The sequence below is a fragment of the Oncorhynchus masou genome, chromosome 12 (genome assembly GCF_036934945.1).
Source record: "Oncorhynchus masou masou isolate Uvic2021 chromosome 12, UVic_Omas_1.1, whole genome shotgun sequence".
Taxonomy (NCBI): domain Eukaryota; kingdom Metazoa; phylum Chordata; class Actinopteri; order Salmoniformes; family Salmonidae; genus Oncorhynchus; species Oncorhynchus masou.
This window is the reverse complement of record NC_088223.1, coordinates 92,354,447-92,380,380: the sequence shown is the minus strand read 5'-3', so window position 1 is coordinate 92,380,380 and position 25,934 is coordinate 92,354,447. Positions and strand designations below refer to the sequence as shown.

Here is a 25,934-nt window from a genome sequence, read left to right as displayed (position 1 = left end):
TACCTCCCCCCCCTTCCCCCTTCCTCTCTAAATACCTCCCCTTCCTCTCTCTCTATACCTCCCCTTCCTCTCTATACCTCCCCCCTTCCTCTCTCTATACCTCCCCCTCCCTCTCTCTATCCTCTCCCCCTTCCTCTCTCTATACCTCCCCCCTTCCCTCTCTCCTCCTCCCCTCCTTCCTCTCTCTATACCTCCCCCCCTTCCTCTACTCTCCTTCCCTTCCTCTCTCTATACCTCCCCCTTCCTCTCTCTATACCTCCCCTTCCCTCTCCTCCCCTCTCTCTATACCTCCCCCTCCCTTCCCTCTCTATACCTCCCCCCTCTCTCTATACCTCCCCTTCCCTCTCTATACCTCCCCCCTTCCTAATAATATAATAATAATAATAATATATCCCATTTAGCAGACGCTTTTGTCCAAAGCGACTTACAAGTCGGCTGGGGCCACTACTTTTACATATGGGTGGCCCCAGTCCTCTCTATACCCACGACGCTTGGCGTTGCAAGCGCCATGCTCTACCGACTGAGCCACACAGGACTCTATCTCTCTATACCTCCCCCTTCCCTCTCTCTATACCTCCCCTTCCTCTCTCTCTCTACCCCCCCTTCCTCTCCCTCCCTCTTCCTCTCTCTCTACCTCCCCCTTCCTCTCTCTATACCTCCCCCTTCCTCTCTCTATACCTCCCTTCCTCTCTCTCTATACCTCCCTTCCTCTCTTTAAACCTCACCCTTCCTCTCTCTATACCTCCCTTCCTCTCTCTTTATACCTCCCCCTCTCTCTGTATACCTCCCTCTGTCTTTACCTCCCTCTCTTTCTCTATACCGCTCTCTCTCTCTCTTTACCTCCCTGTCTATACCTCCCTCTCTATTCCTCCCTCTTTCTCTATACGTCTCTCTCTCTATATATACCTCCCTCTCTCTCTCTATACCTCTCTCTTTCTATACCTCCCCCTCTCTCTATACCTCTCTCTCTCTATACCTCCCTCTCTTTCTCTAGACATCTCTCTCTATATATATATATATATATATATCTCCCTCTCTCTATTCGGTCTGTTTCAGATAGGAAATACAAAGAGAGTGTTCACCAGAAAGAAAGAGTGGGAGATGTAATGATGAGAGATGGTGAGAGGGGACAAACAACTAGAGGGGGCAGGTGGGGGGAGCTATAGGAGAAGAAGGCTAATTTGTGATTGTAAATGGAATGGTATCAAACACTTCAAACATATAGAAACCCCACGTTTGACTCCGTTCCATTACAATGAGCCCGTCTTTTATAGCTCCTCCCACCAGCCTCCTCTGCTAGCAATTTGGTTGGACACATTCTAAAATATTCATATTTAAGTTCCTGTAGTTGTGTGACTGTCTTTCGTCCAGAGATCGTAAGAGGATGCTGGAAGCTGCAGTGTGTTTGAGCATTGCCAGCCAGGACTTTGAGACTCACCTAATCATATCCAATCGATACTGACACCTGCTGGGCAAAGGCTGTAACTGCATATTAAAGATGAACAGGAGCATAAGCTAAACATGCCATTCTGCGCACTCACTCGCTCACTCTAGCATTGCCAACAAAGCCATTACAGCCATGTGTGTTTTGTTTGTTATATGACCATATTTAATCCCTGTCTTTTCCTATGTCTTAACACATCGCATGACTCATTGGATGACTCACAGGCCCCATTCCCTCTCCGTACACACATCTTTCCCCCTGGGCAGAGAGAGAGAGAGAGAGAGATGAGGAGAGAGAGAGAGAGAGAGAGATGAGGAGAGAGAGAGAGAGATGAGGAGAGAGAGAGAGATGAGGAGAGAGAGAGTGAGAGAGAGAGAGAGAGTGAGAGAGAGAGAAACAGAGACAGAGATGGAGGGAGGGAGAGAGAGAGAGGGGGAGAGAGAGAAAGAGAGAGAGGGGGAGAGAGAGACAGACATGGTTCTCAAGAGAAGACAGGCTATGTGCTCACTGCCCACAAAATGAGGTGGAAACTGAGCTGCACTTCCTAATCTCCTGCCCAATGTATGACCGTATAAGAGAGACATATTTCCCTCAGATTACACAGATCCACAAAGAATTCGAAAACAAATCCAATTTTGATAAACTCACATATCTACTGGGTGAAATTCCACAGTGTGCCATCAGAGCAGCAAGATTTGTGACCTGTTGCCACGAGAAAAGGGCAACCAGTGAAGAACAAACACTATTGTAAATACAACGCATATTTATTTTCCCTTGTGTACAACATTGTTACAACACTGTGTATATATATATATATATATATATATAATATGACATTTGTAATGTCCTTATTGTTTTTAAACTTCTGTATGTGTAATGTTTACTGTAAATTTTTATTGTTTATATCACTGTTGTATATTATTTACCTCACTTGTGTTGGCAATGTAACACATGTTTCCCATGCCAATAAAGCCCCTTGGATGAGAGAGAGAGAGAGAGAGAGAGAGAGAGAGAGAGAGAGAGAGAGAGAGAGAGAGAGAGAGAGAGAGAGAGAGAGAGAGAGAGAGAGAGAGAGAGAGAGAGAGAGAGAGAGAGAGACAGATAGACAGAGAGACAGAGAGACAGATAGACAGATAGACAGATAGACAGATAGACAGATAGACAGATAGACAGAGAGAGAGACAGACAGATAGATAGACAGAGAGAGAGACAGACAGAGAGAGAGAGAGACAGATAGACAGAGAGAGAGACAGACAGAGAGAGAGAGAGACAGACAGAGACCGAGAGAGAGAGAAACGGAGAGTTAGAGACAGACAGACAGATAGACAGATAGAGAGAGAGACAGAGTTAGAGACAGCAGAGACAGAGAGAGAGAGAGACAGAGAGAGAGACAGACAGACAGATACAAACGGAGAGTTAGAGACAGACAGACAGATAGACAGATAGAGAGAGACAGAGAGAGAGAGAGAGACAAACGGAGAGTTAGAGACAGACAGACAGATAGACAGATAGAGAGAGACAGAGAGAGAGAGAGAAACGGAGAGTTAGAGACAGACAGACAGATAGACAGATAGAGAGAGACAGAGAGAGAGAGACAAACGGAGAGTTAGAGACAGACAGACAGATAGACAGATAGAGAGAGAGAGAGAGAGACAAACGGAGAGTTAGAGACAGACAGACAGATAGACAGATAGAGAGAGACAGAGACGCAGAGAGAGAAACAGGGAGAGAAACAGAGAGAGAGAACAAAAGAGGGGTGAGTAACAGAGGAGTAACAAGGGAATGGGGGGAAGTTAAAGAGATGGCCTCTCGATTAGCGCAGTGGTCTAAAGTGAGGTGCCACTACTTCCTGGTTCGAATCCAGGCTCTGTCACAGCCAGCCGTGACCGGGAGACCCATGGGGCGGCACACAATTGACCCAGCGTCGTCCGGGTTAGGGGAGGGTTTGTCCGGCAGGGATGTTCTTGTCCCATTGCGCACTAGCGACTCCTGCGGCGGACCATGGGTGCAGGTCATGCTGACACGGTCGCCAGGTGTACGGTGTTTCCTCCAACACATTGGTGCGGCTGGCTTCCCGGGTGAAGCGAGCATTGTGTCAAGAAGCAGTGTGGCTTGGCTGGGTTGTGTCTCGGAGGACTCTCCCGTGTCCGTATGGGAGTTGCAGCGACGGGACAAGACTAACTACCAATTGGGGAGAAAAGGGGTACAGAAATGTAAGAGGTGGAGAGAAAGCAGGGAAGAGAGCGCAGAGAGACATGAGAAGAGAACAATGAAAAAGAAACATGTAAAATGGAAGGAACATAAAACTGAAGAAAATGAGACTTATAATTTGTACTAAAACAGAGCTTGTTTTTTTTACAAAAATGACTCGCATTTCAGTATCTAAAACGGTAGACAAAGTCAACCTCACTTCACTTACCACCCAACCATTTGGCAAGAAGCCGACAAGATTCACACTGGACTTCACCAAAGCCATCAGTCACCATTCTATCTATTGGGTAATGGTTAGCACTCTGGTCTCTACATTTTCTCCATAAGCATTTTGGAATCTGAGAGTAAATAGAGATGGATATATTGATAAAAGTCACCTTGTCCGAGAGAGATTTACATGGCTATCATTTACATTTACATGGCTATCATGGGTGGACCAATTCAGTTTGTCTGTGATGTGTACGCCGAGGAACTTAAAACTTACTACCCTCTCCAATACTGTTCCGTCGATGTGGATAGGGGGGCTGCTACAGACCTGCCTAATTAATTCCGAAGATGTTGGTTATACTGACAAGATACACGTCTCTTCAACGCTAACAGTGGGAGTCATTGTCCACAAAGCGGCAGGCTGTCGAGCTCCTCCATTCTTTGCGTGGTGGATACATATTATTATTGTAATCTATTTTTTTTATTTTTTATATTCGATGAGGGTTGTTTACGTCGACATCGACGTTTTCTCGAGAAAACTCGGAGGCGGCAGGGTAGACTAGTGGTTAGAGCGTCGGACTAATTACCGGAAGGTTTCAAGTTCAAACCGCTGGAGCTGACGAGGTACAAATCTGTCTTTCTGCCCCTGAACAAGCAGTTAACCCACTGTTCATTGGCCGTCATTGAAAATAAGAATTTGACTTTTTTAAAAGTGCTTTTTCCTCAAAGTTGCCGGGGTGTCACCTGTACTACTTATATCAGTACACTCGTAAGAACTTAAGCATTACGAAACTTCTATTCGATCAAATAAACCTTACGCAGCAAAACAACCGGTACAATTTTTTTTTGGGGGGGGGGGTGACCAAATTCGACAGTCATTGACCATTATAAAAATCCTTGCTTGGTGCGCGAAACAACGCCAGCTGCTGGAGGGAGTTGGACCTCCCGCTTCCTCTCCGGTGCGTTCGTAAATTCGCTGAATAATTAACGAGTTTACGAACGCACCCTCTGTTATTGCTTTGTCCGAAGAGCTGTTTGGCCACTGCTAAATTCGACTAAATAGCCTATCGATCTCACAAGAAGTAGAACTAAAGTAAACGATTTTTTAATTATTATTATTTTTAAATATAATCTTAACATTTTCCAAAATCGTTTTAAAAGGATTGCAAGTCAGATCACTTTGGGCAATGGCCTGATTTGTTTAGAAGGCTCGTACAAATGGTAGTTTATTTTTTTGTTGGCCTAACTATGCCTTGTTTCGGCATCTTAACTAAAACATTTTGAATTAATATTTATCCAAATTCACTTCGTAAAACAAACAACAACAACAAAAACGCAATGTGACAGTTCCAGCTTTACTACTGACACTGTATGCGATACAGAATATTACACAGGTGTGTTTTTTGGTTTCTCAACGCGCTACTCTTGTGTGTGTGTGTATGTGTGTAATGTGTGTGTGTGTATAATGTGTGTGTGTGTGTGTATAATGTGTGTGTGTGTGTGTGTATAATGTGTGTGTATAATGTGTGTGTGTAATGTGTGTGTGTGTGTGTGTGTGTGTGTAATGTGTGTGTGTGTGTGTGTGTATAATGTGTGTGTATAACGTGTGTGTGTGTGTGTGTATAACGTGTGTGTGAACACAAAAACGAAGATGGCGGACGAACTAGACCGAGTTCGGATTTCAGCTGCGGAGCTGCGAGCTGAAGCGTCGACTTTGACCAACCATCACGACGATTGTCACAGAGGTGAGATCGATCACCCGACTGTTATCGTTATAAACCACGAAAGAGAACAACAACAACAACAAACGAGGGTGTAACACAACGTATACACGGAAACGAAGTAGTTAGCTTGCTAGCTAACGTTAGCTATCTGATGTAACGGCAGCTAGAAGCGTCATGTGGTATTTTGTTTTCAAAACACCCCTCTACCTCCTCTTCTACCTCCTCTTCCTCCTGGTAGGGGACTCACTCACCCCCCCGGACTCTCACAGCCGAGGTGTCGGTCGGTTCATGTCCCCGTCAGCCCGTAGACCGAGGTTCCCCACCGGCTGCAGTGGTTTGGGGGCTGTAGTCGGTTAGTATTATAGCAGCAGAGACGAGCTTCTGGTTTTACCCCCAAATACAACAACACTATGTGGCTTTTCTCTTACAGGCCACAGTTAATGTTGTTGTTAGCTGGATTTTACAAGTGGAAGAAGGCTGGCGAAAGTGTATATTTTGTTTAGCGTTATTTTATATATATATATTTTTTAAACTAAGTATGTCACTATGGCAACCGCACTGGTGTAGCTTTCGCCACACTAACTAGCTACACACACACATCGGACATTGAGAATATTTTTTATTCTAGGCCATCACAAAGGTACCTGTTTAAAAATATATATATATATGACAATCATGATCTTCAGTCTCAGAGTCTGGGCCATGATGAGCTGAACAGGTGTGTATGAGTAGGGCTGGAACTAAACCCTGCTCACCTACCCAGTAGCTTTTCCAGGACTTTAAATTGGAGACTCCCCTGTTGGACTGACTGATCTTACCCACTTATGCTGGGCAATACACTACACCACTTATAAAATCGCAATAACTTGGACATGCGGTGATCCAGGTGTGTGAAGATTTGACTTAAGGACCAATGGAATGGCTCTTTAGTGAACTCTGTCTCCCATCACCTCGGTCCTCACAGTGTTGTTGTTGTTGTTGGTTGCCTCTTCACTATTGTTGTTTTGGTCTCGCATGCTGAGTGCTCATTAGCTATTGGCAGCAGTCCTTGCCCAATCGTGCTCATACTACAACATGCACGACTAACATTGCAGACACCGTCAAAAAATGATCGGGACATCTGGACAGGGGTCTGGATAACGAAACAGCCCTCGTCGGTGACCCTTGAACCTCTCAAACGACGCCAGTCCCGACGTATTGGTCCTAGTCCAAGTTAATGGGATTTTACCCAGATTGTGAACATTTAGTGTTTGACTGGTATTCGCTGTTATTCAGGCCCTGGGGCAGCTGTGTCTTTGTCGGGGTACAGGTGCACTACGTTATCAGGCAGACTGATCTTCCTGCTATCGTTTTCTCTCTTACCTCCTGCTCTCACCTTCTGGCACTTTCTCCTGCTGTGTGTTCGTCAGAGGAGACTGAGAACGAACTAAACTTACTTGACTGAGCAAGAGGGAGTGGAAATGAGGATAGAGGGAGTGGAAATGAGGACAGGGGGAGTGGAAATGAGGACAGGGGGAGTGGAAATGAGAATAGAGGGAGTGGAAATGAGGACCGGGGGAGTGGAAACGAGGACAGGGGGAGTGGAAATGAGGACAGGGGGAGTGGAAATGAGGACAGGGGGAGTGGAAACGAGGACAGGGGGAGTGGAAACGAGAACAGGGGGAGTGGAAACGAGAACAGGGGGAGTGGAAACGAGGACAGGGGGAGTGGAAACGAGGACAGGGGGAGTGGAAACGAGAACAGGGGGAGTGGAAACGAGGACAGGGGGAGTGGAAACGAGGACAGGGGGAGTGGAAACGAGGACAGGGGGAGTGGAAATGAGAATAGAGGGAGTGGAAACGAGAGGGCGAAAGAGAGAAGGAGAAGGGGCTCTGACCTTCAGAATGGACTGTGTGTCTCTGTTGAAAAGTCAGTCATCACAACTAATATCTCCCATTTTCCTCTCCCTCTCCCATCTCTATTTCTTTCCCAAAACTTTGTCTCCCTTTCGTACCCCTCTCTCTGTCACAGAGGAGCGAGGAGAGGAGGGACGTGGCCAACGACAGCAGCGTCACCACGGCAACGACCCGTCAAAACGCCCTGACCTGCAGCGCTACATGCCCGGGGTTGGCCACGGCAACCGTCACCATGACAGCGAGGACGGCGGCGTAGTCATCTCCCCCGGAGACCCGTTAGCCATGACTTCTGACCCTGAGGTGGAACTGGTGATGTCATGGCCACAGGAAGAGGGAGAAGAAGGACACAACATGGCCGCCACTGAGACCGTTTCAACTGAACCTGGATGTGTAGATGGAGAGATGGGGAAAGGAGGAGGAGAGAAATGTGGAGGAGGTTTTACTTCAAACCGGGGTGGATGCTCTCGAGCGCCTGCACAACAGAGGACTCGAAGAGGTGACCACCACACCACCAGAGCAGACAACAACAACAACAACAGTAGTAGCAGTAGTGCAAAGGGACCGTCAGGCTCAGCTAACCGACCACAGAACTCCAGACAGAGGGATGAGGTGAGAGGGAAGAACCACAGGGGTGGAGAACCATCAGGGCGTTCCCCTGGCTCTCCCAAAGCCACCAGGAAGACCCGTAAACCTGACCGAGAGATCTACCAGCCTGGGGGTCGGAGGAGCACCACCACCACCACCCAGGGGGAAGAGGGAAGAGAGACAGAGAAACCTGCCCCTGATCCCCCTGATCCTGTCAGAGAGGAAAGCCAAGCCAGGAGGGAACCAGTCGTATGGAGAGAGACAGAGGAAGATGGCAGAGGGGGTGAAGAGACAGGCAGAAGGCAGGGGAGGAGAGAAACAGGAAAAGCAGCCGTCTTAGACCATGGAGTAGAGAACCTGACTGGGAAGATACAGACACTCTGTGTGACTGCCCCACCTGAGAGAGAAGAGGAGGGGAAGGGAGGAGAGGGTGAGGAAGGAGTAGGCAGGAGGAAGAAGGCAAGCGGTGAGGGCAGGAGGAGCAGAGCTGGAGGCGGAGGCAAGGGACGAGTAGGAGGAGGAAATGAAGGATGCGAGAAGACTGAGGAGGAGAAGAAGAAGAGAGAGAGGGGAAACCGCAGGAACAGAGGAGGGGGGGAGAAAGGAGGGAATCAGGACTCCAGGAGAAGAGGAGGAGGAGGAGAGGGTGAGCGAGGGATGACCGAGAGAGACAGGAGAGCGTCGGAAGAAGATGGAGAGAGGGAAGCGAACCGTCCTGCAGATGCACAGCCAGCAAAGGGAAGAGAAAAACGGAGGGATAGAGATACAGAGAGAGACAACCAGAGAGGCAACAACAGACCCCAACCTCTACCCTCAGATATAAACAGAGAGAAGAATGGAGAGAAAGACGGGAATGTAGAGATGCAGAGAAACAGAGATAGGAGTGAGAGATGCAGGGCTAACACTAACAACCACCGCCACTCGTCATCTTCCTCTAAGCACAGCTCCAAGTCAAACATCAGAAGACCCAGGATTCGCACCTACAGCACCAGTTCTGCCAGCAGTGGCGCCAGCCTGGACGGACTGGGACAAGGGGAGGATCGGAGGGAGGACAGGGCCCGACGAGACCGACTGGGGCACAGGGAGAGAGACGGAGGAGAGGGAGGAGGAGGTCAGCTACCAAACAGGAGGAGAAACACTCGAGACTCCTCAACAGACTCACTGGAGGAGAGGAGGCGAGATGGAGGAGAGGAGTACTTGAGCCCCCTGTGGAGGAGAGGGGAGGAGGAGAGCAGAGGGGGAGAGGACACAGAGGGGGGGGGAGAGGAGGGCTCCTGAAAGAGTCTCAGAGCGACAGACAGTCAGGTACCTCCCTCGCCACCTCAGGCCCCAGCGATGACCCCCAGGGGCGCCTCAGGCAGGGCACTGTGCCTCGTGGTAAGGAGAGGGGCATTCTCATCCTCCCCGCCCACACTGACCTCTCCAATTCGCCGACGGAGCCCGGGCCAAGGCTCCTGTTTGGTGGGATTCGTGGAGGAAAAGAGGCGGGACTAGGGAGAGGAGGAAGGGGCGGAGGAACAAGGCGGCTCTGGGATCCCAACAACCCCGACCAGAAACCCGCTCTCCGGCTCTCCCAGCATGCCTCTCTCCAGCAGCAGCAGCCCATGTACCTGCAGACGGGCGGCGGTTACGGAGCGCTGCACTTCCTGGATACGGACGACGAGGCTGCAGGGAGTCCCCCGGTCCGCCAGGGGGAGCACTTCTACCCCCAGCAGGAGGCCGCAGCCATGGCCCAGGCCTTCTACAAGTACCAGAACTCTGACAACCCTTACCCTTACAACGCCAACCCTAATGCACGTTACCCGTACCCCTACCACACTATGCCTACCACCCCCTACCAGATGCCCTCCTCCAATGGCATTTACCCAGCCCAGTTTTACGGGGAGTATAGGGGCCAGGGGTACCAGACTGGGGCTGGAGCAGGTCTGACACCAGAGGAGGTGGAGCAGCAGGCCAGGGGAGAGCTGGGGAGACAGCTGAGGGCTGCAGACAGCCAGGAGTTACAACTCAGCAACCTCCTATCTAGAGACAGACTCAGTGCTGACGGACTGGACCGCATGGCTCAACTCAGGTAAGATGTTGGGGAGAGGGACAGGGTAGGATAGGAAGGGAAGAGAGGGACAGGGTAGGATATATGAAGGGAAGAGAGGGACAGGGTTGGATATGAAGGGAAGAGAGGGACAGGGTAGGATATATGAAGGGAAGAGAGGGACAGGGTAGGATATGTGAAGGGAAGAGAGGGACAGGGTAGGATATGAAGGGAAGAGAGGGACAGGGTTGGATATGAAGGGAAGAGAGGGACAGGGTTGGATATGAAGGGAAGAGAGGGACAGGGTAGGATATAGGGTGAACAGGTAGGATATGAAGGGAAAGAGGGACAGGGTTGGATATGGAAGGGAAGAGAGGGACAGGGTTGGATATGAACGGAAGAGAGGGGAAGAGGGGACAGGGTAGGATATGAAGGGAAGAGAGGGACAGGGTAGGATATGAAGGGAAGAGAGGGACAGGGTTGGATGGATGGAAAAGGGACAGGGTAGGAGAGAGGGAGGGAGGAGACGGACAGGGTAGGGTGGAGGGACAGGGTAGGATAAGGGGGAGAGGGTCAGGGTTGGAGGGAGGGAGGGAGGGGGATATGGACGGGGTAGAATGGATTGAGGGTGGGAGCTCCAACTTGGTAATATGCTGGGGGCTGCAACTTGTCTGAAAACTGACTAAGCTCCTTCCTGTCTTGTCTCCTTTTCAAACCCCCCCCCCCAGAGCTGACCTGTTGACCCTGTACGAGCGGGTGATCCTAACAGACATAGAGTTCAGTGACAGTCAGAATCTGGACCAGGCTCTATGGAAGAACGTGTTCTACCAGGTTATAGAGCGCTTCAGACAGCTCCTCAAAGACCCTAGTGGAGACTCAACCCTGCGCATCACCCCCATGCTGCTCACTCTGCTGGACGAGGTAGGCGCACTGAACACACGCCACGTAGCGGAAGCACCAGCTATAGAATTTGGCCTTCAAGGCCATTAACCAAAATAGCCCATTTTTAAATTGATTAGAAAAACGGAAAAAAACACTAGAAATTTTTATAAAAAATACATAAAAGTGGATGTAATTGTCCTTAAATAATTAGCCTGCATCTGAACATTTAGGTATGTTCACATCGGCTTGGGCCTTATACCCGGGTATTTGGAGAGAAAAAAGCCACATGATGGTTTTTCAATACCGTTGAAACCATTTCTTTGACGTTTTTAAATAAATATCTATATTTGAAGCTACTTAAATACCTGCTGTCAACTTGTGCAATACGTTAGGAGGATAAGAAGCTGATTTTATTCGTCACATGTTTCATTATGAAGCTTCCTGGTTGACCCCAGTCACATGGTGTTTGTTTACATACAACGACCGGAGCCTTGTGAGTCTCTCTATTGTCCAGTATGCTCCGGGTGATCTAGTTACAGCTGGGAATTCGCATATCAAAGTTTGCCAGCTACATGTCTTATAGCTATTAAGGTAAATGTCTAGAATGTGCTAAATGCGCTGCAGTTGTGCTAATTTAGTATCTAGTTACCTAGCTAAGTGGTGAGCTCCTTCCAAAATCAAGCATTTGCATGATAACTTCAGAGAATCCCCTCCAGGATCAAAAGCCTTGCTGTCTAATATTTGTTTTGTGCAGCTAACTGGTACTAGCATTTTGTTTTGTGCAGGTAACTTGGACTAGCAGCTAACTGGGACTAGCAGCTAACTGTGACTAGCATTTTATTTTGTGCTGCTAACTGGGACTAGCATTTTGTTTTGTGCTGCTAACTGGGACTAGCATTTTGTTTTGTGCTGCTAACTGGGACTAGCATTTTGTTTTGTGCGTGCAGCTATCTAACCTAAACTACTTGTATAGTAAAATGTTATAGTAAAATGTTCGTTAGCATTTAGTTAGCATTATTTATGGTATTTGACATGTACTTGTTAGCATTGCTAACCTTCGGGTTACATATATTTTTTTATTTACATAGTATCAGTGGGGTTTGGAAACAGCGCCCCTTGTGTTCAGTGCCGTTATTACTGAATATCCTGGTATGGCAGAAGGTCGGTATGACAATCTGAATACCGTCCAAGTCGAGTAGGTGATGGACTATGCAAAATGTAGCCAAACTTTAATGAGACTTTTAAATGACATACATGAAATATATTTATATATATTTATATATATATATATTTATTATATATTTATTTATATAAATATATATAAATATATATATTTATACATAGTCCAAATGGCAGTCATGCTTGACAAATATAATGTAATAAATATAAATAAATATAATGTAGTATAATTAACATTAACGTCTAAAGGCTAATGTCTAATGTTGGGCGGTTAGTGGTTAGAGTGTAGGGGCGGCAGGGTAGCCTTGTGGTTAGAGTGTAGGTAGCCTAGTGGTTAGAGTGTAGGGGCGGTAGGTAGCCTAGTGGTTAGAGTGTAGGGGCGGCAGGTAGCCTAGTGGTTAGAGTGTAGGGGCGGTAGGTAGCCTAGTGGTTAGAGTGTAGGGGCGGCAGGTAGCCTAGTGGTTAGAGTGTAGGGGAGGTAGGTAGCCTAGTGGTTAGAGTGAAGGGGCGGTAGGTAGCCTAGTGGTTAGAGTGTTAGAGTGAAGGGGCGGTAGGTAGCCTAGTGGTTAGAGTGAAGGGGCGGTAGGTAGCCTAGTGGTTAGAGTGTAGGGGCGGTAGGTAGCCTAGTGGTTAAAGTGTAGGGGAGGTAGGTAGCCTAGTGGTTAGAGTGAAGGGGCGGCAGGTAGACTAGTGGTTAGAGTGTAGGGGCGGCAGGTAGCCTAGTGGTTAGAGTGTAGGGGCGGCAGGTAGCCTAGTGGTTAGAGTGTAGGGGGGGTGGGGGGGGCAGGTAGCCTAGTGGTTAGAGTGAAGGGGCGGCAGGTAGACTAGTGGCTAGAGCGTTGGACTAGTCACCGAAGGGTTGGAAGGTCGAATCCCCGAGCTGACAAGGTAATCTTTCGTTCTGCCCCCTGAACAAGGCAGTTAACCCACTGTTCCGCGGTAGGCCGTCATTGTAAATAAGAATGTGTTCTTAACTGACTCGCCTAGTTAAATAAAAAAAAGGTAAATTAAAGAAGGCTCGATTCGGTCGACGTCCTCTAAGCGCGGTTCGTTCAGAGAAAGCCCAGTGTCTGTTGTGCACTGCAATCTGAGTGGAGGCATTCAGCATTTTGAAACTATACTAAACAGAAATATAAACGCAACATGCAACCATTTCAAAGATTTTACTGAGTTACAGTTCATAGAAGGAAATCAATCAATTGAAATAAATTCATTAAGCCCCTAATCTATGGATTTCACATGACTGGGTGCTGGTGGACACCAAGAGGGCATAGACCTTTATTACAGACAGAAACATAGGCCTTAATCTATGGATTTCACATGACTGGGCAGAGGTGTTTTTATATTTTGGTTCAATATGTTTTAGCCATAAGCGTAATTGTTTAAAACCTGGGCGTTTTGTCATTTTATGAATCATGTCTTACCTTGTTTCAAAGTAGCCAACAAATCTGACCATAGAAAGGTTGACGGAATTATTTTGTAAACACTTCCTCATATTGCCATTAAAACCAGCGTTTATCGCATGTTCTAACAACTTTCTTTCGTTGTCCATTAGCCAAAAGCACAATAGTCATATTAGCAACCCGTGCTAGTTGTTGCATCAATAGTCATATTAGCATCCCATGCTAGTTGTTACATCAATAGTCATATTAGCATCCCATGCTAGTTGTTACATCAATAGTCATATTAGCATCCCATGCTAGTTGTTGCATCACTAGTCATATTAGCAACACATGCTAGTTGTTGCATCACTAGTCATATTAGCATCCCATGCTAGTTGTTACATCAATAGTCATATTAGCATCCCATGCTAGTTGTTACATCAATAGTCATATTAGCAACCCATGCTAGTTGTTACATCAGTAGTCATATTAGCATCCCATGCTAGTTGTTACATCAGTAGTCATATTAGCATCCCATGCTAGTTGTTACATCAGTAGTCATATTAGCAACCCATGCTAGTTGTTACATCAGTAGTCATATTAGCATCCCATGCTAGTTGTTGCATCACAAGTCATATTAGCATCCCATGCTAGTTGTTGCATCACTAGTCATATTAGCAACCCATGCTAGTTGTTGCATCACTAGTCATATTAGCAACCCATGCTAGTTGTTGCATCACTAGTCATATTAGCAACCCATGCTAGTTGTTGCATCAATAGTCATATTAGCAACCCATGCTAGTTGTTGCATCCAATAGATCTCCAGTCTTTCAGAACTGAAATTTTCAGTTAGCTTTTGAGAACAGTGTTTTCCTGCAAATTGCATTTTGGAACATGTGCGCGTGTAGCCTAAGGCCGTGTGTGTGTTTCCTAAATAATAGTTGAGCAACATTTTAAGCTAAACGTTCTGATCGGTTGCATCAGCCTCATTGCTTTAAAAAATGAATGATGTTTAATGGTCCTGGTGCCACAACTGTCCCAGAGTGTTTAAAAATATTTATTTATTACACAGAACAACAAGCTAGATAGATAGACTGGGTAAACGTTTCTATTATGGGGGATAGTAGATTGACATAGGTTGGTGATTTTTGCTGTTTGTAACTTTTCTTGTTGGATGAGGAAAAGTAAATGTGGACAATTATTCAAACCTATTGAGTGCGCGCCTCGGAATTCAGATTTTTTTTTTGTGAGGGGAGAGAGCTGGCTGGCTTACTGCCATACAAGGGAGCGTGGCCGTCGATTCCACTGGGAAATTCATGGCCTGGTACTCTCTCTCTCACACACACACCGCGTACACTGAACACAGTCCCAGGTAGCTTAAATGTAGCTGCACAAATTTGGAAACAGCCTTAGTGTTTCCTCATGGAGCTAATCATTTTGGAGCACTTTGTTTGTTTCCCAGGGGACGGTATTCTTTGATGCACTGTATTTGTTTGTATTCTTTGATGCACTGTATTTGTTTCCCAGGGGGGACGGTATTCTTTGATGCACTGTATTTGTTTGTTTGTTTGATGCCTTTGATGCATTTGTTTCCCAGGGGACGGTATTCTTTGATGCACTGTATTTGTTTCCCAGGGGACGGTATTCTTTGATGCACTGTATTTGTTTCCCAGGATGGTATTCTTTGATGCACTGTGTTTGTTTCCCAGGGACGGTATTCTTTGATGCACTGTATTTGTTTCCCAGGGACGGTATTCTTTGATGCACTGTATTTGTTTCCCAGGGGACGGTATTCTTTGATGCACTGTATTTGTTTCCCAGGGGCGGTATTCTTTGATGCACTGTGTTTGTTTCCCAGGGGACGGTATTCTTTGATGCACTGTGTTTGTTTCCCATGGGCGGTACTTTGATGCACTGTATTTGTTTGTTTCTGTATTTGTTTCCCAGGGGACGGTATTCTTTGATGCACTGTATTTGTTTCCCAGGACGGTATTCTTTGATGCACTGTATTTGTTTCCCACGGTATTCTTTGATGCACTGTATTTGTTTCCCAGGGACGGTATTCTTTGATGATTCTTTGATGCACTGTATTTGTTTCCCAGGGGACGGTATTCTTTGATGCACTGTTTGTTTCCCAGGGGACGGTATTCTTTGATGCACTGTATTTGTTTCGGTATTCTTTGATGCACTGTATTTGTTTCCCAGGGGACGGTATTCTTTGATGCACTGTATTTGTTTCCCATTTGTTTCCCAGGGTATTCTTTGATGCACTGTATTTGTTTCCCAGGGGACGGTATTCTTTGATGCACTGTATTTGTTTCCAGGGGACAGGTATTCTTTGATGCATGGTGTATTCTTTGATGCACTGTGTTTGTTTCCCGGGGGTATTCTTTGATGCACTGTGTTTGTTTCCCATTCTTTGATGCACTGTATTTGTTTCCCAGGGACGGTATTCTTTGATGCACTGTATTTGTTTCCCAGGGGACGGTATTCTTTGATGCACTGTATTTGTTTCCCAGGGGACGGTATTCTTTGATGCACTGTATTTGTTTGCGGTATTCTTTGATGCACTGTATTTGTTTCCCAGGGACGGTATTCTTTGATGCACTGTATTTGTTTCCCAGGGACGGTATTCTTTGATGCACTGTATTTGTTTCCCAGGGGACGGTATTCTTTGATGCACTGTGTTTGTTTCCCAGGGGACGGTATTCTTTGATGCACTGTGTTTGTTTCCCAGGGGACGGTATTCTTTGATGCACTGTGTTTGTTTCCCAGGGGACGGTATTCTTTGATGCACTGTGTTTGTTTCCCAGGGACGGTATTCTTTGATGCACTGTATTTGTTTCCCAGGGGACGGTATTCTTTGATGCACTGTATTTGTTTCCCAGGGGACGGTATTCTTTGATGCACTGTGTTTGTTTCCCAGGGGACGGTATTCTTTGATGCACTGTATTTGTTTCCCAGGGGACGGTATTCTTTGATGCACTGTATTTGTTTCCCAGGGGACGGTATTCTTTGATGCACTGTATTTGTTTGTATTCTTTGATGCACTGTAAGGGGCTTCTTTGATGCACTGTATTTGTTTCCCATCTTTGTTTCAATCTTTGAAACAGGGACGGATTGATGCACTGTATTTGTTTCCCAGGGGCATGGTATTCTTTGATGCACTGATTTGTTTCCCAGGGGACGTCTTTGATGCACTGTATTTGTTTCCCAGGGGGGTATTCTTTGATGCACTGTGTTTGTTTCCCAGGGACGGTATTCTTTGATGCACTGTATTTGTTTCCCAGGGGACGGTATTCTTTGATGCACTGTATTTGTTTCCCAGGGGACGGTATTCTTTGATGCACTGTATTTGTTTCCCAGGGGACGGTATTCTTTGATGCACTGTATTTGTTTCCAGGGGACGGTATTCTTTGATGCACTGTATTTGTTTCCCAGGGACGGTATTCTTTGATGCACTGTATTTGTTTCCCAGGGGACGGTATTCTTTGATGCACTGTATTTGTTTCCCAGGGGACGGTATTCTTTGATGCACTGTATTTGTTTCCCCGGGGACAGTATTCTTTGATGCACTGTATTTGTTTCCCAGGGACGGTATTCTTTTTGATTTGTTTGCGGTATTCTTTGATGCACTGTATTTGTTTCCCAGGGGACGGTATTCTTTGATGCACTGTATTTGTTTCCCAGGGGACGGTATTCTTTGCACTGATTTGTTTGCACGTGTATTCTTTGATGCACTGTATTTGTTTCCCAGGGACGGTATTCTTTGATGCACTGCTGCAGAAGCTTCAGACGGTGTTTCAATTTAAACTGGAGGATTACATGGACGGCATGGCCATGTCCACTACGCAAGACGGTAACACGACTACTGTGTGTGTGTGTGTGTCTGTGCGTGTCTGTGCGTGTCTGTGTGTGTCTGTGTGTGTGTCTGTGTCTGTGTGTCTGTGTCTGTGTGTGTGTGTGTACACGTGATGTGTGTTCAGAACGACACGACTACTGTGTGTGTGTTCAGACTCTGTCTGTGTGTCTGTGTGTGTGTGTACACGTGATGAGTGTTCAGAACGACACGACTACTGTGTGTGTGTGTGTGTGTGTGTGTTCAGACTCTGTCTGTGTGTGTGTGTGTACATGTGATGAGTGTTCAGAACGACACGACTACTGTGTGTGTCTGTGTGTGTGTGTGTGTGTTTGTGTGTGTGTACACGTGATGAGTGTTCAGTCTGTCTGTCTGTGTACGTGATGAATGTTCAGACTGTGTGTGTGTGTATAGGGCCCTTTCAAATTAGTTTAGTATTTTCCCAAATTTCCGTTTTGTTCACAATCACACTTAAAAAAAAAAAAAAAAAAAAAAAAAAAAAAAAATTAGAAACAACGAAATAGGATGTTCAAAGTCCACAGCTTAGACTACATCAGTAGACCACCTTGGAGTAATGGAAAAATCAGATACATTTTTTATTTCTGGGTGTAGTTATCTTTAATTTGAGTTTTTGTAGCACATGCGATGGTAGAGTTTGGAAAATAATCCCGATATCATTCTGGCAGGTAAACATAGGCTACGTTGAAGTTAACAACATTTAATGTATGTTTTTTGGGAAAAGCCTTCGTCTACTTAGCATCATCGCTAACGGCTACACGAAGTACCAGACAGGGGCCTTCTCGTTGTCTTCTCTTCAGAGAGTTGCAGGAAATATGAAATCACTGATGCATTCTGTTCGTTGTCTTATGATAAACCCGGGAAAATTGTATAAATAGTTTTATACATTTTAGTTTTTTCCCTACAGGCTCAACAACCAGAATATACATTTCAGTTGTCCAAATGGACAAGTTAAAAAACTTATTTAAAAAAAATCAATCTGAATGTCTGGATTCTGTCCTCGTTCTCCCCGTTGTAGATTCTCTCGGGTCCTACGTGTATTTAACGGTATTACAATGTGTGTTGCTCCAGGTGAAGTATGCTCTGATCAGTGCCCAGCGGTGTTTGATCTGTCAGGGGGACATCGCCCGTTACCGGGAGCAGGCCAGCGACTCGGCGAACTACGGCAAGGCCCGCAGGTACCGTACCTTGGCCACTAGGGGAAGCATCTTATCCGTGTTCCTGTCCGTTGACAAATCGGGGGGAAACCAGTGTTGTTAAAATGTTGTAAATGAGACTCCTTTAGGTCTCTCTCAGACACAATGTGCTCCTCTTCCTCCTCCCGTCTAGCTGGTACCTGAAGGCCCAGCAGATTGCTCCTAAGAACGGACGGCCTTACAACCAGCTGGCCCTGCTGGCTGTTTACACGGTGAGAGTCGTGACAAAGGGAGGGAGGGGTGAACTGTACTTTTTTTTTTTTGTGTGGCCAGTATAGCCAAGATTTTGAGAGAAATATCACATTTTTCTCAATCTGTCTCCTTCCTCACTCTCCTCCCCCCCCCTCTCCTTTCCCCCCCCCTCTCTCTCCTCCCCCATCCCTCTCTCTCCTTTCCTCCCTCTCCCCCCTCTCTCTCCCCCCCTCTCTCCTCTCCCCCCCCCCTCTCCCCCTCCCCCCCCCCCCTCTCTCTCCCCCCCCCCCTCTCTCTAGAAGAGGAAGTTGGATGCAGTGTATTACTACATGCGTAGCCTTGCTGCCTCCAACCCCATCCTCACTGCCAAGGAGAGTCTCATGAGTCTGTTTGAAGAGGCCAAACGCAAGGTCAGACACACACACACCACACACACACACATACACACACACACACCACACACACATACACACATAAAAGACACACACACACCTCAAGTCATAACCCAGCTAATGTATTCATTGACCAAACACAACCACACCACACACCCACACACACACATAAAAGACACACACACCTCAAGTCATAACCCAGCTAATGTATTCATTGAACACCAGGCCTTTATAACACGTGATGTTGTGAAGCAAGCTGCTAGATCACCTGCCCATTTGACTCCTGACCCCTTGACCTTTCACCCCCCCCACCCCAGGCGGACCAGATGGAGCGGAGGAGGAAGCAGGAGTCGGAGGGGGGGTCCAGGGGCCCCGGGGTCCGAGGAGGAGGACGGGGGGAGGAGGGGGCCAGGGTGGAGATCTGGGTCGGCCCTATTGGACAGGCAGGGGTTCCATCATCACACCGCGGAGGCAGCGAGTCCAGCAGAGACTCTGAACAGGAAGGGGAACTGGGTAACCTCAGCCCGAGTGATGTAAGGAAAACACTTTACACTGACACACACACACACACACACACCATCCATTCATATACACACACTTATGGATTATCTGCAGCTTCTCTTCTGGTTCTGTTCCAGTTCTTTTATACTGGATGTTGTCTTTACTCTCTGTGTCTCTCTGTGTCTCTCTGGGTCTCTCTGTGTGTCTCTCTGGGTCTCTCTGGGTCTCTACTTAGGTCTCTCTGGGTCTCTCTGTGTGTCTCTCTGGGTCTCTAGGTCTCTCTGTGTGTCTCTCTGGGTCTCTAGGTCTCTCTGGGTCTCTCTGTGTGTCTCTCTGGGTCTCTCTGTGTGTCTCTCTGGGTCTCTCTGTGTGTCTCTCTGGGTCTCTCTCTCTGTCCTCTCTCTGACTCTCTCGCTCAGTCTGCCTCTCTCTCTCTTTCTCTGTCCTCTCTTTGTCTCTCTGTTTGTTGATTTGACCAGATTCCGGATCATATTTCTCTCTTTCCACACACACATATTAGAGATGTTTTACATACGAGAGATGTTTTACATACGAGAGATGTTTTACATACTAGAGATGTTTTACATACTAGAGATGTTTTACATACTAGAGATGTTTTCTCTCCCAGGAAGTGGTGGCTCTGTGACGATGCTTCGTGGGCCATGGTGCTCTTGTTATTGCCATCTCCATGGAGATACTACCCCGTAAACACACACACACACACACACACACACACACACACACACACCCTCTCTCACCATGCAGACACACACAGGGTGTTTCTTAAGACGACCCCCATTGATAAATCAATAGTTACTGAGAAATCTCTCTTTGTTTCCAAGACTCATTTACTCTTCCTCTGTTTCTCTCCTTTCTTTCTTATTTTCTGATGTAAGTTGGCCTGTTGTCAAATTCTCTCATTCCCTCTCCTTTCTGCTCAGTCCCCTTGTAACCTGTTATAGCCAGTCCCCTTCACCTCGCTGTTGTAACCTGTTATAGCCAGTCCCCTTCACCTAGCTGTTATAACCCGTCCTCATCACCTAGCTGTTAAAACCAGTCCCCTTCACCTAGCTGTTATAACCTGTTATAACCAGTCCACTTCACCTAGCTGTTATAACCTGCCCCCTTCACCTAGCTGTTATAGCCAGTCCCCTTCACCTAGCTGTTATAACCACTGTTATAACCAGTCCTCTTCACCTAGCTGTTATAACCAGTCCCCTTCACCTAGCTGTTATAACCAGTCCCCTTCACCTAGCTGTTATAACCAGTCCTCTTCACCTAGCTGTTATAACCAGTCCCCTTCACCTAGCTGTTATAACCAGTCCCCTTCACCTAGCTGTTATAACCAGTCCCCTTCACCTAGCTGTTATAGCCAGTCCCCTTCACCTAGCTGTTATAACCAGTCCTCTTCACCTAGCTGTTATAACCAGTCCCCTTCACCTAGCTGTTATAGCCAGTCCCCTTCACCTAGCTGTTATAACCAGTCCTCTTCACCTAGCTGTTATAACCACTGTTATAACCAGTCCTCTTCACCTAGCTGTTATAACCAGTCCCCTTCACCTAGCTGTTATAGCCACTGTTATAACCAGTCCCCTTCACCTAGCTGTTATAACCAGTCCCCTTCACCTAGCTGTTATAACCAGTCCCCTTCACCTAGCTGTTATAACCAGTCCCCGTCACCTAGCTGTTATAACCAGTCCCCTTCACTAGCTGTTATAACCAGTCCCCTTCACCTAGCTGTTATAACCAGTCCCCTTCACCTAGCTGTTATAACCAGTCCCCTTCACCTAGCTGTTATAGCCAGTCCCTTCACCTAGCTGTTATAACCAGTCCCCTTCACCTAGCTGTTATAACCAGTCCCCTTCACCTAGCTGTTATAACCAGTCCCCTTCACCTAGCTGTTATAAGTCCCCTTCCAGTCCCCTTCACCTAGCTGTTATAACCAGTCCCCTTCACCCTGTTATAACCAGTCCCCTTCACCTAGCTGTTATAACCAGTCCCCTTCACCTAGCTGTTATAACCAGTCCCCTTCACCTAGCTGTTATAACCAGTCCCCTTCACCTAGCTGTTATAACCAGTCCCCTTCACCTAGCTGTTATAACCAGTCCCCTTCACCTAGCTGTTATAACCAGTCCCTTCACCTAGCTGTTATAACCAGTAACCAGTCCCTTCACCTAGCTGTTATAACCAGTCCTCTTCACCTAGCTGTTATAACCAGTCCCCGTCACCTAGCTGTTATAACCAGTCCCCTTCACCTAGCTGTTATAACCAGTCCCCTTCACCTAGCTGTTATAACCAGTCCCCGTCACCTAGCTGTTATAACCAGTCCCCGTCACCTAGCTGTTATAACCAGTCCTCTTCACCAAGCTGTTATAATAGCACTCATACCAAGACCAATGATGTCACAGAGAAATAGCATTTAACAATGATAGATGACAGGACAGACATGTCTAATCAATGACAGACTGTGACTCATCAGTGCTCTGTTGCTCCTGTCTCTCTGCTTCTGTCTGCAGCTCAATAAGAGGTTTACTCTCAGCTTCCTCCACGCTCACGGAAAACTCTTCACTAAAGTGGGGTGAGTACTCTGCCCTGTGTGTGTGTGTGCGTGCGTGTGTGTGTGTGTGTGTGCGTGCGTGTGTGCGTGCGTGTGTGTGTGTGTGTGCGCAAGCTTGTTTTTTTTCATGTCGCGAATAAAATATGTAGACTTCGTTTTCATGTAGTCTTGTCGCAGACAGCTTTTCTAACTCGCACTGATTATGAGAGTTAGCTGCTGTTTCACCATAAAGATTTAGCTTCCAGTCCCTGTGATGCGTGGTTTTCTTTCTGTGACATCTGTAAGTCTCTCTGGATAAGGAGTGTCTGCTAAATGAGCAACGTGCATAATGTGTTGCAGCATGGAGTCGTTCCCTTCGGTGGCCAGTCGGGTTCTCCAGGAGTTCACGGTGCTGCTCCAACACAGCCCCTCCCCTCTGGGCAGCACACGCATGTTGCAGATCATCACCATCAACATGTTCACGATACACAACGCTCAGAGCAGAGGTAACATACACACAGAGGTGTGACCTTGTGCCCACAACACTCATGCCTGTGATTAAATGTCTGTCTCTCTCTCCTCTCTCTCTCTCCCCTCTCTCCTCTCTCTTCAATCTTTTTCTCTCTCTTCTCTCTCTCTTCTCTCTCTCCTCTCTTCTCTCCCCTCTCCTCTCTCCCCTCTCCTCTCTCCCCTCTCTCTTCTCGCTTTTTCTCTCTCTCCTCTCTCTTCTCTCTTTTTCTCTCTCCTCTCTCTCTTCTCTCTGCCCTCTTTCTCTCCTCTCTCTTCTCTCTCCCTCTTCTGTCCTCTCTCCCCCTCTCTTCTCTCTTCTCTCTTCTCTCTCTCTCTCTCTCTTCTCTCTCTCTCTCTCTCCTCTCTTCTCTCTCTCTTTCCTATCTCTCTCTCTCTCTCTCTCTCTCTCTCTCTCTCTCTCTCTCTCTCTCTCTCTCTCTCTCTCTCCCCTCTCTCTTCTCTCTCTCTCTCTCTTCTCTCTCCTCTTCTCTCTTCTCTCCTCTCTCTAGGAGGAGACAGTGAGGTGAGATCTGTGTTACAGGAACAGACTACAGCTCTGGGTCTGGCCATGTTCTCTCTGCTGGTCCAACGCTGCACAGAGCTGCTGAGAGACACACCCGCAGGTACACACACACACACGCCTAATATATGTAAGGGCATACGATAACGTACAGTTGTGAAAATAGCTACTGTTCTCTGAAGGAGGGAGCAAGTTATAAATCCTCTTAAAGAGCGTGTGAATTTTTTCAGCTTTTTATTAAAAATCGCGTAAAATTTCAACGTCCTGCTACTCATGCCAGGAATATAGTATATGCATATGATTAGTATGTGTGGATAGAAAACACGATGAAGTTTCTAAAATTGGTTAAATCATGTCTGTGACTATAACAGAACGTCTGTAGCAGGCAAAACCCCAAGGAAATCTGTTCACAAAAAAACACAAAACAAATATCACTCCGCCGGTCTCTATATTGTCTATGGCAAGAGTAAATAGATGCGGTCCAGTTTACAGTTCCTACAGCTTCCGCACGATGTCGCCAGTGTTGGGAATTGGGTTGAAGTAAATCCTTGGTCAAATGAGAAATAGGCACTTCCTGTCATCGAGTACACAGGAGAAAGTTATGGAAGAGAGAAAATCGTCCATGATTTGTTGACTTGCTGCTATTGAATACAGATCGCTCAGGGATCAATTTGATCGATTATTAACGTTTACTAATACCTAAAGTTGGATTACAAAAGTAGTTTGAAGTGTTTTGTCAAAGTTTATAGGCAACTTATTTAATTTAATTAATTACAAAGTATTAACTTAAGGGGGCTGAATAATTTTGCACGCCCAATTTTTCAGTTTTTGATTTGTTAAAAAAGGTTGAAATATCCAATAAATGTTGTTCCACTTCATGATTGTGTCCCACTTGTTGTTGATTCTTCACAAAAAAATACAGTTTTATATCTTTATGTTTGAAGCCTGAAATGTGGCAAAAGGTCGCAAAGTTCAAGGGGGCCGAATACTTTTGCAAGGCACTGTAGCTCTGCTGCAGAGGATAAATTCATTAGAGTTACCAGCCTCAGAAATTGCAGCTCAAATAAATGCTTCACAGAGTTCACAAAGTAACAGACGCATCCCAACATCAACTGTTCAGAGGAGACTGGGTGAATCAGGCCCTCATGGTCGAATTGCTGCAAAGAAACCACACCAAAAAGAAGAAAAGACTTGCTTGGGCCAAGAAACACGAGCAACGGACATTAGCCCGGTGAAAATCTGTCCTTTGGTCGATTGATTCCAAATGTGAGATTTTGGTTCCAATCGCCGTGTCTTTTGTGAGACTCGGAGTAGGTGAATTGATGATCTCTGTATGTGTGGTTCCCAGCGTGAAGCATGGAGGAGGAGGTGTGATGGTGCTTTGCTGGTGAAACTGTCTGTGATTTATTTAGAATTCAAGGCACACTTAACCAGCATGGCTACCACAGCATTCTGCAGCGATACACCATCCCATCTGGTTTGCACTTAGTGGCTGTGTAAGGGCTATTTGACCAAGAAGGAGAGTGATGGGGTGCTGCATCAGATGACCTGGCCTCCACAATCTCTTGAGTTGGTTTGGGATGAGTTGGACCGCAGAGTTAAGGAAAATCTGCCAAAAAGTGCTCAGCATATGTGGGAACTCCTTCAAGACTGTTGGAAAAGCATTCCAGGTGAAGCTGGTTGAGAGAATGCCATGATTGTGCAAAGCTGTCATCAAGGCCAACGGTGACTTCATTGAAGAATCTCCAATACAAAATATATTTTGATTTGTTAAACTTTTGTTTGGGTTACTACATGATTTCGTATATGTTATTTAATAGTTTTGATGTATTCACTATTATTGTACAATCTTTTGACTGTTAGTGTACGTTGGCCACAACCAAGGGTGCAGTCTCCACTCCGTAGAGATAGGACCACCCCCTCACGGAAAGTAGATCCGCACCCACGTTGTGAGATCTGGGAAGATGCGTCACCGTCCTCATCACCCATGGTGACACTCTGCATGTCCCCATCACCCATGGTGACACTCTGAATGTCCTCATTACCCATGGTGAAACTCTACATGTTCTCAACTCTACATGTCCTCATCACCCATGGTGACACTCTGCATGTCCTCATCACCCATGGTGAAACTCTACATGTCCTCAACTCTACATGTCCTCATCACCCATGGAGACACTCTGCATGTCCTCATCACCCATGGTGACACTCTGCATGTCCTCATCACCCATGGCGACACTCTGCATGTCCTCATCACCCATGGCGACACTCTGCATGTCCTCATCACCCATGGCGACACTCTGCATGTCCTCATCACCCATGGTGAAACTCTGCATGTCCTCATCACCCATGGTGACACTGCATGTCCTCATCACCCATGGTGAAACTCTGCATGTCCTCATCACCCATGGTGAAACTCTACATGTCCTCAACTCTACATGTCCTCATCACCCATGGTAACACCCTGCATGTCCTCATCACCCATGGTGAAACTCTACATGTCCTCAACTCTACATGTCCTCATCACCCATGGTGACACTCTGCATGTCCTCATCACCCATGGTGACACTGCATGTCCTCATCACCCATGGTGAAACTCTGCATGTCCTCAACTCTACATGTCCTCATCACCCATGGTGACACTCTGCATGTCCTCATCACCCATGGTGACA

The 25,934-nt window shown here is 46.6% G+C and overlaps 1 protein-coding gene across 1 annotated transcript in view; it reads left to right on the top strand.

The window, feature by feature from the left end:
- Positions 1-5,503: 5,503 nt before the first annotated feature.
- The window catches only part of LOC135551072 (telomerase-binding protein EST1A-like), a 55,841-nt gene continuing 35,410 nt past the window's right edge, over positions 5,504-25,934 (top strand). The window contains 14 exon segments of the mRNA XM_064982464.1: positions 5,504-5,607; positions 7,597-9,314; positions 9,317-10,137; positions 10,824-11,016; position 12,455; positions 17,296-17,380; positions 17,382-17,397; positions 18,487-18,593; positions 18,745-18,823; positions 19,103-19,213; positions 19,513-19,728; positions 22,213-22,274; positions 22,593-22,738; positions 23,252-23,365. Of these exon segments, the coding sequence (XP_064838536.1) occupies positions 5,514-5,607; positions 7,597-9,314; positions 9,317-10,137; positions 10,824-11,016; position 12,455; positions 17,296-17,380; positions 17,382-17,397; positions 18,487-18,593; positions 18,745-18,823; positions 19,103-19,213; positions 19,513-19,728; positions 22,213-22,274; positions 22,593-22,738; positions 23,252-23,365 (3,763 nt within the window). The 5' untranslated portion in view covers positions 5,504-5,513.